Source organism: Aedes albopictus, chromosome 3 (genome assembly GCF_035046485.1).
Source record: "Aedes albopictus strain Foshan chromosome 3, AalbF5, whole genome shotgun sequence".
Lineage (NCBI taxonomy): Eukaryota > Metazoa > Arthropoda > Insecta > Diptera > Culicidae > Aedes > Aedes albopictus.
The window spans coordinates 118,051,072-118,064,766 of NC_085138.1; the positions used below are offsets into that span (position 1 = coordinate 118,051,072).

Sequence of the window (13,695 nt, forward strand, 5' to 3'; positions counted from 1 at the left end):
GAGATATCCGGAACCGGTTCCAAGACTGTAGCTATTGTCTCAAATATGGTCTGAGACTAGTCTCTTGCTAACTGTTCAACAGGTTTTCTGAAAAGCCGAAAATTGATGTGCATGCCTTGTTAACCGTTCATCAGGTTATCTAAAAAGCCGCGATTTGATGTGTTGCATGCATGGATTTGGTTCACTTTTACATTTGACCACTTCCGGCGGGACATCCGGAACCGGTTCTAGAGCAGTACCGGTAGTCTCTGCTGGCTATTTTCCTGCTTACTGTTCACCCGGTTATCGAAAAAGCCGCTATTTGATGTGTCGCATGCATGGGTTTGGTTCACTTTTATATTGGACAACTTCCGGCGGGACATCCGAAGCCGGTTCCGGAGCACAACCGGTAGTCTCTGCTGTGATTACTGCTTACCGTTCTTCAGGTTTTTGGAAAAGCTGCAATTTAATGTGTCGTATGCATGGGTTTGTTTCCTATCTACATTTGACCACTTCCGGCGGGACATCCGGAGCCGGTTCCGGAACACTACCGGTAGTCTCTGCTGTGATCTAAAGCTATTTTCCTGCTTACCGTTCTTTAGGTTATCGAAAAAGCTGCTATTTAATGTGTCGCATGCATGGGTATGGTTCCCATCTACATTTGACCACTTCCGTCGGGACACACGGAACCAGTTCCGGAATACTACTGGTTTTCCTAAATATAGTCTGATTCCATTTTATTGCTAACCGTTCATCAGGTTATCTATAGAGACGCGATTTGATGTGTCGCATGCATGGGTTTGGTTCAATTTTATATTTGGCCACTTCTGGCGGGGCACCCGGAACCGGTTCCGGAACACTATCAGTAGTCTCTGCTGGGTCAAAGGCTATTTTCATGCTCACTGTTCATCAGGTTATCGGAAAAGCCGCTATTTGATGTGTCGCATGCATGGATTTCGCTCAATTTTATATTTGGCCACCTCCGGCGGGACATCCGGAACTGATTCCGGAATACTACTGGTTCAGATATGGACTGAGAGTATTTTCCTGCTAACCGTTCGTCAGGTTACCAAAAAAGCCGCGGTCTGATATGTCGCATGCATGATTTTGTAGCATTTTCATATCTGGCCCCTCCCTGGGGTACCGATCCGGAACACCTAAATGGCCATAACTCCGGAACGGCTGAACCAATTTGAACCATTTTCAATAGGAAACAATGGGACCACATTCCGCGTCGAATGAATTGACGGTCATAAAAATCGGTCGAGGTTTACTGCCAAAAAGTGATGTGAGTTTATTTTGTACACACATATACTCACACACACACATACACACACACACACACACACACACACACACACACACACACACACACACACACACACACACACACACACACACACACACACACACACACACACACACACACACACACACACACACACACACATATATACATACACACACACAGACATCACCTCAATTCGTTGAGCTGAGTTGATTGGTATATGTGACTCGACCCTCCGGGCCTTCTATCAAAAAGTCATTTTTGGAGTGAACATATAGCCTTTCCAGTACACTTAGTGTACGAGAAAGACAAAAACCCAGATTAATCCACCTAGTGGTGATAGTGCCTTTCTCGTCGAACATGTACTCATGATCTTTCCTTGGTTGGGATACGACTGGGATGGTTTTGCTTCAGAATGTTGGCTTCAGCCTTTTGGGGGAATCGAAAACACTAGTTTATGATTTTTTCCGACGTTTCGATCTGTATGGCGCCTTTTCAAGGGTTCAATCGGTCAAGGTTTCCCTGTCAAGATGCCTAGCCTAACTTAAAAATGTCATACGGAAGTTTTGGTATTTATTGAGTCCGATCGGTTTGAAACCGTCGTGATGTGGACAATCTCCTACCTATCGGGCGGTTTAGAATTCGGTCCTGTTTTTGGAATCTTCTACTATTGTTTGTTAAGCTAGTTTCTGTGCTAGGGCCATCATTCCGAAGCATGATCTTTCCGTCGACGTAATGCGAACTGTTCCTGAATCCTGAGAATACCTTATTTAGAAAAGCAATAATTTTAATTAAATTGGGAAATTTATTAATTGAACATATTCCGACGTTACGTTAAACGTATAGACTGGGCTGAAAAATATCAGAATTTTCAGTTGACTGCTTGAGCACCTTCACTATCACTGAAGACCGATCAACATCAAGACGATAATTACAAGCTAGGATATAACGTCTTTCACAATCACAGATGACTTTACGGCAGGCCTGCCCAACCTTTCGTGGCCGCGGGCCACAAGTGATACTCCATACCAGTCGACGGGCCAGACATTAAATTTCGACATCAAATTTTGAAAGCACGAATGCAACAGTGAAATTTTGTACATCCGATTACCCGTTCTCACGGCAAATCACAACACTGACATCATTTGGGTCATAAAATGTGAGCAAGAATTCTTGATTGTTTTGCAAAAATCACCCTGAATACTTTTTTTTTGAATTTTGCCGAACTGCAGGTTGCAGCAAACAATTTGCCGAAATTCAGCAAACTTTCCTGATTCGTTCAGTAAACTCTGCTGTTCAGCAGCAACGTTTTTCTGAAATTCAGTAAATTTTGCTGAAATTCTGCTTCAAATTTGGCTGTACCTTTCAAGTTTAAAATTTTTAAATTTATGTATTTTAATTTTTTATTCTTTGAAAATTTTTAACAAAACACTCTACCTATTTCGAGTTTATTTTTAATATTAAATTTTATTTAAATATGAAATATCTTCAAATATTTAAATCCTTGGGCCAAGTTTGATTCATCGATTCCGCGGGCCGTATGTTGGACAGCCCTGCTTTACGGTCTACGACATAGTTTTTTCTTCACACTTTAGGCTATATTTTATTATCATAGGTTACAAAATTCATGTAAAATTTGACAAAAAATGCAAGTAAGTGAAATTGCCCATACTAAATCCCATAAAAAAAATTCCCAGTAGTAGACGGAAAAGAGGATTGAAAAAACTTTCTTCGGGGTTAATGCGATAATTTTCTCATATAACGTTGACCTATCCTACTGTATATTTTTACACCTCAGTGATTTGATGAGATTGCTTTAGTACAGACAAACAGACATATCATTCGTACCATATTGCTATTATATTCATCGTTACGAAAAAAATAATCGCCAAATGCTAATCAGGTTGCGTTTCACTGCGGCTTGATGTTGGTAGTGAGTAGACGTCAAACAAGCAGCAACAATTAATACATATTTGTTTCAACCGTTGAAAACAAGGACGATGGAGAGTGAGTAGAGTAAGACGTCTGTATGTATGTGGCCTTAGTTCAGTCAAGATTTTGTTTTCTTACACATATTTATAGCTTCCATTGACTTTGTTCATTTTTGAAATTCCTGCGAAGCACCCTAGGAAGCACCCAATCTTGGTTTTGCATCACTATCGGTAGCCTCTATTGTGGTCTGCGCCTATTTTCTTGCTAATCGTTCCTCATGGTTTAAAAAAAGACCGCGGTTCGATGTGTCGCATGCATAGGTTTGGTTCTTTTTGGCATTTGGCCACTTCCGGCTGGACACCCTAGATCGGTCCTGGCACACTATCGGTAGCCTTTATAAAGATCTTCGTTGTGGTCTGAGCCTATTTTCTGACTAATCGTTCATCACGTTATTTAAAAAGCCGCTGTTTAATGTGCCGCAGGCATGGGTTTTGATATCTACTACATTTTACCACTTCCAGCGGGACACCGGAACCGGTTCCGGAGCTCTATCGGTTGATCCAAATATGATCTGAAACTATTCTCTTTTATTAACCGTTTATCAGGTTGCCTGAAGAGCTTGCGATTTGATGCGTCGCATGTAAGGGTTTGGTTAACTTTTATACTTGACTACTTCCGTCGTGACATCTGGAACCGGTTCAGTAACACTACCGGTTCCGATATGGTCTGAGAATGTTTCCCTGCCCACTGTTCATCAGGCTATCGAAAAAGCCGCTGTTTGTTGTATCGCATGCATGGGTTAGGTTCACTTTCATATTTAGCCACTTCCAGCGGAACATCCAGAACCGGTTCCGGAATACTACCGGTTCAGATATGGTGTGAGAATGTTTTCCTGCCTACTGTTTATCAGGTTATCGAAAAATCCGCTGTTTGATGTGTCGCATGTATGGCATTGGTTCACATTCATCTTTGGCCACATCCGGCGGATCACCCGGAACCGGTTCCGGAACACTACCGGTTCAGATATGATCCGAGAATATTTTCCTGCCTACTGTTCATCAGGCTATCGAAAAAGCCGCTGTTTGATGTATCGCATGCATGGATATGGTTCACATTCATATTTAGCCACTTCCGGCGGAACACCCAGAACCGGTTCCGGAATACTACCGGTTCAGATATGGTCTGAGAATGTTTTCCTGCCTACTGTTTATCAGGTTATCGAAAAATCCGCTGTTTGATGTGTCGCATGAAGGGTTTGGTTCACTTTTATTTTGGCCACTTCCGGCGGGTCACCCGGAACCGGTTCCGGAACACTACCGGTTCAGATATGGCCCGAGACTATTTTCCTGTTTACCGTTCATCATGTTTTCGAAAGTGCCGTGGTTTGATGTGTCGCATGAATGGGTTTGTAGCGTTTTCATATCTGGCCCCTTCCTGGGGTACCGATCCGGAACACCTAAATGGCCATAACTCCGGAACGGCTGGACCGATCCGAACCATTTTCAATAGGAAACAATGGGACCAGATTCCGCGTCGAATGAACCGTTGGTCATTAAAATCGGTTGAGGTTTACTGCCAAAAAGTGATGTGAGTTTTTTTGTACACACACATACACACACACATACATACACACACACACATACATACACACACACAGACATCACCTCAATTCGTCGAGCTGAGTTGATTGGTATATGTGACTCGACCCTCCGGGCCTTCTATCAAAAAGTCATTTTTGGAGTGAACATATAGCCTTTCCAGTACACTTAGTGTACGAGAAAGGCAAAAAGAAATGAAAGAATAAGAATCACAGGCGTTAACACAATAAAATTAATATAACAGAGACTTCTGAACAAAAAATAAATAAAAATACACTTTTTTTTGTTCAGGTTCATCAGTAGAGTAGCTACCAGAACGTTAAGTGTGAGCCTGTATAATGAAACTTACTATCGGCTAACCAAAGCATTCCGCGAGGAAGAAAATGCCCGAAATAACTGTTTAGATTTTGCACAACGTGTAAGTATAGTTTGTTTTGTAAGAACGCATATTAAAATTATAGCTGTTGTAACCACACATGTTGTTTTATAATATTAATGTTTCTTGAACTGCTCAACTCATTGTTTCAAACAAACAGATCATCAAGGAAAGACGTCAAGTGCTAGAAACTGAACCGCAAACTAGTAATCCCGATGCAAATGACGACGACGATGGCTACCAAATTCGCCGGCCAAAACTGTTCATCGACCAGGTACTAGGTGATAATCACTCTGAAAATGAGATTTCAACTCAAAACTTGAGTGAACAAATCCTTACCATCATGGGTGCGGTAAGCTTAGAACAGTCTATGCAAAAGAAGCAATGTTCATCCCAAACTTCCGTTTAAGGGTTACGACACATCCGCCAACATGGTCGCCCACAGTTGTCTCTTCCTGGCCATGTTCCCAGAACTTCAGGAAAAAGTAGCCCAGGAAATTGAAACCGTGCTGCCGGACAGCGAACAGGAGCTAACAGCCGAAACTCTCAAAAATCTTCCATATTTGGACAAATTCTTCAAGGAGTGCCTTCGACTGGCCCCGGTAGGATCGACCATAGCCCGGGTCAACATGACCGACATCGAGCTGGACGGGTGCCGCATTCCGAAGGGAAACATCTTCGTCTTCAACTTCTTCGCCCTGCATCGTCGGAAGGACATTTGGGGGCCGGACGCGGAGCAATTCGATCCGGAGAATTTCGCACCGGAACGCTCGAGGGGACGACATCCGTTTGCGTTTTTACCTTTCAGTGGGGGTTCGAGGAACTGCATCGGAGCCCGGTACGCCATGATAAGCAATAAAATAATGCTCATCCATTTGGTGAGAAACTTTCGGATGAGCACGCGAATCCAGTTCGAGGATTTAAAGTTTCGCATCAATGTTACGCTGAATCTGGCATTCAAGCATTTGATAACTCTGGAAGCACGACGATGAAGTAAGACGGTGATGACATTTTCTTGGAGATTGTTGTGCATTGAGTGTGCTCGGCGGGACATAATTTCCTCCGCAGAGAAAGGCTGTGGTCATGTAATACCTAAAGAGGGAACGGGGTGGGGTGGAATGTAAAAAGGATGAAATAAAGGTCACCGTTTCATATTCTATTACCAAATAGGAAACTTCCCTGTCTCTGTAAACAATGTGGTGTTGTAACGTTTTGAGGGAAAATAAAAGCATTACTTAAAGGCTACATTAATGTTCCGAACTATCCTTTAACTTGTTTAATTGAAGGTAAGGGGATATATTCTTTTAAAGAACAAATTAGTAGTCGTGAACTTACTCAAAATCTGATTTTAGCTAATTACATTATTATCAGCATGCCTCATTGGATAAATGGACGGCTTTTTACAATGATGTTTCTATTTAATATAGAAAGAAACCTCCACTGAGGTAGAATCCTTTTAGAAGCAATCTATTAAGGCTTCCCCATTAGGGTAACGTTACCAAGTCCTCCAGCTATTTCTTCAGAAAATCTACTAGGAAATTTCAGAGAAAGCTTTCGGGGATTTCTTTTTCATTGATTCTTTTAGAAAATTCTTAGTTTCCTTTAGATTTTTTTCCGAAGTTTGGATTACCCCAGAAACTAATTTCGAAACTTTGCAACAAAACTTTCCCTGTATTCTTTCCGATATTGCTCTACGGATTCCTTTAGAAAATCCTCCAGGAATTCCATTCGGAAAGGATGGATTTCTTTTGAAAAATCTTTAGAACATCTTACCTCCAGAAATTTGTCCATAAGTTGCCTTAGAGAAGTTTCCATTCCTTCTTAAATGTGTTTAGCCATTTTTTTAAAGAAAATTAAACGTCCTCTTGAAATTCCTTCATGGATTTTCTAGAAATTCTTCCAGAGACTCCCTTAGAAATTCTTACAAAGATTCCTTAGAAAATCTTCCAAAAATTCTTTAAGAAATTTCCATGGAGATTCCTTCAAAAATTCCTTATGAGACTCTTCTTTAAATAAATCCAAGAAAATATTCTATGTTTTTTTTTTTTTCAAATTAATCCATGGATTTATCCAGTAATTCAAACTTGAAATCTACCAAGAATTCTTGCAGAAACCTTTCTTTTTTTGAAATTCTGTTCCAGAGATTCTTCAAGAAATTTCTAAAAGGTGTTGCTTCCGATATTCCCTCATGAATTTCCCCAAGATTTTTTTCTGAAACTCAACCAGGTATTATTTTAGAAATTCTTCGAAAGCAGGTATTCGTTAACAAAATCATCGGAAATTTTCCCACGTTTTTTTCAGAATTTTCTACTGAGATTTCTTAAGAAATTCATTCAGTGGTTCATCAGAAAATTTTCCAAATATTCCTCCAGAAATTCGTTCAGGTATTTCTCCCGGAAGTCCCCCAGTGTTATATATCCAGAATTTGCTCTAGGAATTGAATTGAGAATTCCTACATGAATGTGTCCAACAATGTCTTTAGAAATTTGTCTCGGAAGTCCTGCAGGAATTCCTCCAGAGATGCTTGCATTTGTACTTTCTGTGATTCAGGCAGAAATTCCTCTAGAGATTCCAGAAAGTACAGTATTTCTTTAGGATTTTCTTGTGATAATCCTCCATGTACTAGCGCGGAAGATTATCCGGCTATTCCTCTAAGGATTTCTCGATGGATTAAAAAAAATATTCAAAATATTTGCCTAGGAATTTCTACTAAAATTCCTTTGGAAATTGGAAATATCTCCACAGTTCCCTCTCGGGATTTCTGTAGACGCTTATCCATGTGTTTCTCAAAGTATTAAGGATTTTTTTTCTAGAAATTCGTCCACATTTTGAAGAATGTTTAAAAAACCCCGACTTTTTAAACCGGGATTCTTTAGTAATTTTCTCATTTATTCTCAAATATTTTATTTTCCAAGAATTCCACTAAGAATTTTCCTAGAACTGTCCCCAGGTATTTCTCCAGAAAGGTCTAAAGAAATTCGGGGACTCATTCATGAACATCCCTGAGATTTCCTCGGATATTCCTCTAGAGATTTTTTCAAAAGTAATGTCTACAGGATTTTTAATGAATATTTTTTCAGAAATTTTTTCAAGGTTTCTCTAAGAAATTCCTGCTGGGATTCCTTCTGTAATTCTTTTGAAAAGATATTTTTATCTCCAGAGATTTCTTCAGAATTCTAAGGATTGCTTCAGAAATTTAAGCAAGAGCTATCTTCAAAATTTATTCCACATTATAAAAAAAATTGTTAAATATATTTACGTAGCCTACATTGCTTCGAACACTATTTGCAAGATTTCTTCAAGAATTCTTTGTGAAATTTTAGTGATTCTGCGGGTTTTTTTCTTTTGAGAACCAGACATATCTAGTGGAATGTATGTTTAGATTCTTGCAATATTTTCCCAAATATTTCTTCCGAAATTTTCAGCAATTCTTCAAGAAATTGCACAATTCATTCTGAAGAATTCTTCAAGCAATCCCTGGAAGGAATATCTAAGAAATCGCTGGAGGATTGTCTCAAGAGAGGCTTTCCACGAAGCAGCACGAAAAAAATCCATTGTTGTTTTATTTTGCATTTTCGATTTGCATATAATTTTGCACAGCTGTTCTTATCAATATAAATAACATTTTTTTCATATTAAAACTTTTTATGGAGTCTCGACTAACTTTCAAATAGGGCCCATGAAAAAATGGAACACGTGCGAATGAAAAATCATATCTCTGAAACTGCTTGTTTGATCAGAAAACTGTCTTCGGAAAAGTTGTAGATTAATAAATGGTGGCTCTCAGAAAAATACACATTGAAAAATTTATTTAGTTTTTCTTCCGAAAAAATTGAATTTTGTTACTAAAAATTAAATATCTCAAAAAGCTATTTTTTTACCTTCATGATATTTTGTGAGAATTAAGTTCATTCTGTAAGCTACCATCTGTAGAAATTTCATAATGGTAAAAAAATGTACAAAAAAGTTATGGCACATTGAACATTTTCGGTTGTGTGTTTTTAAGAGTGTATGACGAATTCATCCAAACTCGCCGTAGAGGTTTGGCAAAACTGTCTCAGAATCCGATGGAATTTCTTAGGTTTAAAGACTATGTATTTTAAAGCAAGATTGCATACGTTGTTTTTTTATTTATCTAGACTAATATTTGAAAAGGGCTAAAGTATTTGACCGTTTTTTACTCAATATAACATAAAAATGACATTACCTACAAAAAAAGTTATGTATGGATGATTTTTAGATAATCATGTGAACTTTTATAACATTGAAAAATGTCAATAAGCTTTAAAAGTCAAAAAAAAATCAAATAAGAAAAATTATTTCAATTTGCAAAACATGACATTTTTGTAATTATTGAAAATTTTGCCATATATCGCAAGATGGACACTTTTCAAGAAAAGCATTTCTGAGGTACCGTGATTTCGGGTTAAATTGATCAGTGGGGTGAAATTGATCGACGTGAGGTTCATTTTCATTTGTTAAAAATATTGCTTTAAACTTAAAACAATTTGTATAAAATGACCATCATCCGGCTAAAGGATTATTGGATGATGAGTTACATGTTTTACAGTCAACTAGCTGTACCCGGCAAACTTTGTCTTGCCTACTACGTTTTTTGACGTTTCAAGTCCCTAGCCAAGCGCCCAAGTCCCCGTTCAAAATGTATGAAAACCCGATTTTCAAAAACTCTCAATTTTCCCATGTTTTAGGCCTCATAAACCTTCCTTGGGTGAAAACTAACAGAACAAAACTTAGACGACCCAAATCGGACCACCCGTTCGCAAGTTATGCGCGGTCCCACGTATGCCACTGCATTTTTATATATATAGATTAGTCACATATTTCTGTATTAAATTCAATATTTTCCGTAATTGCGTGTTTGGCGAATCTCAAATACCCTTTCAAACTTTTGTTACCGTGGCTGTGGATGCTTTTAGCTGCCAAGTATTTGCTAAACACGATTTCATCATCAAAAATTTTATAAATATTCAAATTTATACATAAAATTGCACTTTTCCGGAAGTAATCACTTTTTCAGTATAAAAAGTGCATACTTTAAGGCGTTTTCAAAAAAAATACTAAATTTAAAACTTGAATAATTAAAAATTGAGAAAACTCCTAATAGTTTTGCGTAGCATTTCGCATTCTGGGGTGGTTAAATCAGGTGGAAAACATATATTTGGCACATGCAAAGGTATTTCATTTACTGATCAATTTCATCCCGAAAGCGAAATTATTGATTTTTTATTTTAAATGATATTTACCTATTGCAATAAAATGCTTTGTAATAAAAGTTTCAATCTCGTTGACTGATGAGAATCGTGGTCGTACTTGTTTTATTGCTTTGAGTTTAACTTTCTTTGGGTGATCGACTGTACGTTGGATGATATCTTTAATTGGCATTTCAGTCTAATTTGGTCAATCAAAAACAACTATATGTTTTCTAAACTCGACGTTTCGGTCCTTATTGGACCTTTTTCAAGGATTTTGTAATGTTTGAGTTTGACCATATCGCTGCATTCTAAATCACGGTAGCGTTAGTGGAAAATTTTTGACAGCTCCTCCCCTCTTAAAGTATATTCTCCCATACCTAATAGATTTTTTTTATCTGTATTAACGAGATTTTTAGCCCTAGGCTAATTCATCTCGGGACCCATGCTTTACTGCCCTTCCGAAGGAAGAACTCACATTTTGCGAGTTTGTCGGGAGAGAGGATTCGATCCCAGGTCCTCGGCGTGATAGTCAAGTGTTCTAACCATCACACCAGGTCCGCTCCACTGTTCAAATTCCTTGTTTTTTTTATTGGGCTAACCTTAAGGTTTAAGCTGGTTTTACCAACAATTCTCGTCTACTGTTTTGATTACAGTAGTTTACAAAATAAAACGAAAGTCGTGAACTTCTGTCAACGACCAAAATTTTTGTAGCACAATTTAGTGCTGATTTCGAAACCGTGCTTCAAAAAATTTTAAGTAGAGCAGTTTTTGAGTTTTAGCTCAATATCGAGTTTAACAACATTTAAAAATATGGAATTTTCTAAAATTCAAATATCTTGCGTTTAAGTCAACCAATTTCAAATCTTTTTCCATAAATTAAAAGCTGAATAAAATACCATTCGATCATCTGAATGCAGGTTTTGCGTCAGATTGATGAAATTCAAGATATTGGCGAGTTTCAGGGACGATCTCCTCAAATTTTAGCCAAATTTCCAAAAATATATCGCCCCTTAAAGCTAGAACTAGGTAACTAGCTATGGGAATTGCGGCTAACAATGGCTGGTAAAAATAATTCTGCTATAAAACTAACACTTTTATGGTTCTAAAAGCAGAATTGTTATAAGTTTTCTCAGTTCAAATGGACAAACTTTTGTTTATTGTAGTATTTGTTCTGACATAAAAAAACGCGAAATTTCGCAAAACCAGTTACCTAGTTCTAGCATTAAGGGGACGATATGAAGAAATGTATTTTTTTCAATAAGAAAAAAACAATCTTAAAATTCTTTCTCAACGTTTATTTGACATTTCATATGTAGGCAAGTTACAGTAAAAAATTCAGCTCAATCGGAGCATTGATTACGGAGAATAAGATGTGTGAAGTGAGCGACGTTGCTTAAAAATAGAAAAAAATCGATTTGAAATTATCATCCTTGTATAGAAAGTCGAAAAAATTTCCGCTCTACTGTAATTTTTTTCCTTCGCGTTTTCGAACTCAGGGCATGATTCTACACCAAAAATGATCATCAGCTTATCGAGTTCAAAAAAGCTGTAAACTAGTGTTATCGGCAACGCACTGAATCGTCGATTTAAATAATATAACTCATTCTATGATTGATAAGACTGCGTTTGCGATTATCAAAACAGCTGAAGTATTGCAGTCGAACTCTAATTCAGCTGACGTTTACAATAATACTTGATTAGTACGTTAATGCCAAACAAAATTTATTTTACACTCGTTTACATTTGTCATTTTATTATACTACATATATATACTCGAAGTGCAAGTGCAAAGTTTAACATTAACGCATTAATGTGGATGGACTGAACAACATAGCTTTAGGAGCAAATAGTACTTGTGCATTCTTCCAGGCACATGACAGAATGATACTCAACGTGAGCAAAAAACGCCTGGTGACATTTTCCTGGAATGGACGCTTTTCCACAACACAGTACAATGGCTACTTTTTGCTGTTGCTTCTGTTCTCGGTTAATAGCAGGGCAACATGATACCGAAAGAACGTGAGTGACGACAGCTGGGCGAAATGGATGTCACTTGCAAAACGCGACTACCACCAGCCAAACCAAGCGAGTGTGATGAGTGGATGATACATCAGAACTTTTTCTCCTACGATCGTATACGCCGGAATCAGACGGGAAAATTGTTTTTTTTTCGGCGATGTCTCACAAGTGATGTGAGGGGAAAAAATCCGGTTAAATTCATTACATAACGCCCCCAGTTCATTCCGCCCGAGTTTCCAGCTACGCGTATATCAAAGATTGTGCTAGACCGCGCGCATTCAATCAAGTGGCATTGGCACATCGTAAATCAATCTCCAAAAACGATTAGGTTTTCCGGAATATTCACAGCTCCAATATGCACCCACGTCGCGTCGTCGGTTGGTTGGCCGTCGATGAAATTTCATCGAATCTGCGGTGTGATGGATATTGATAACATCTCGTCTGGGATTTATTTTCCCGTCTATCTGTGAACACATTTCAAGGCTGAGCGTCGTCCTCGCTCGGCTAGCCGCCAACCGGAATCAAATTTGGGTCAAGGAGCTGGCGGTTTGATGATTGGTTTGTGGGAGTTATAAGTTTCGTGTCATCATTTTAACTATAGATGGGGAACTGTGTTGTGTGAATTCACTTTTGCTTTATATTAAGCAGAGATCCTTACGTTACCGATCAGGCTAAAGCCGGGATGGCCTCTGCTGTACATAGTAGCCTCCTCCATTCCACTCGGTCCATGGCAGTTAGTCTCCAGTTCCGCACTCTGCGTAGGGTCCGCAGATCGTCCTCCACTTGATCAACCAACCTAGCTCGCTGCGCACCACGTCTTCTTGTACCGGTCGGATGACTCTCGAGAACCATTTTAGTCAGGTTGCTATCCGACATCCTGATGACTCCTCAGCAACTGATGCAGCTCGTGGTTCATTCGCCTTCTTCAAGTCCCGTCTTCCACCTGCACTCCGCCGTAGATGGTACGCAACACCTTCCGTTCGAAAACTCCAAGAGCACGTTGGTCCTCTGCACGTAGGGTCTATGTTTCGTGCCCATAGAGGACGACCGGTCTAATCAGCGTTTTGTAGATGGTTAACTTCGTGTTACGGCGAACTTTATTCGATCGAAGAGTTCTGCGGAGTCCAAAGTAAGCACGATTTTCTGCCACAATGCGCCTCTGAATTTCTCTGCGGGCGGTCACCAGTGAGCCCAAATACACGAATTCTTCAACCGCCTCGATTTCATCACCGTCGATATAAATTCGGGATGGCGGGCGCGTTGATTCCTCCCTGGAGCCCTTTGCCATCA

The 13,695-nt window shown here is 39.0% G+C and overlaps 1 protein-coding gene across 1 annotated transcript in view; it reads left to right on the forward strand.

Annotated features, from left to right (window-relative positions):
- LOC109399306 (cytochrome P450 4c21-like) overlaps positions 1-6,381 on the forward strand; it is a 37,027-nt gene extending 30,646 nt beyond the window's left edge. The window contains exons 3-5 of the mRNA XM_062860872.1: positions 5,089-5,215; positions 5,334-5,525; positions 5,584-6,381. Coding sequence (XP_062716856.1) covers positions 5,089-5,215; positions 5,334-5,525; positions 5,584-6,165 — 901 coding nt within the window. The 3' untranslated portion in view covers positions 6,166-6,381. The remainder of the gene's footprint in view (positions 1-5,088; positions 5,216-5,333; positions 5,526-5,583) is intronic.
- Positions 6,382-13,695: the final 7,314 nt, after the last annotated feature.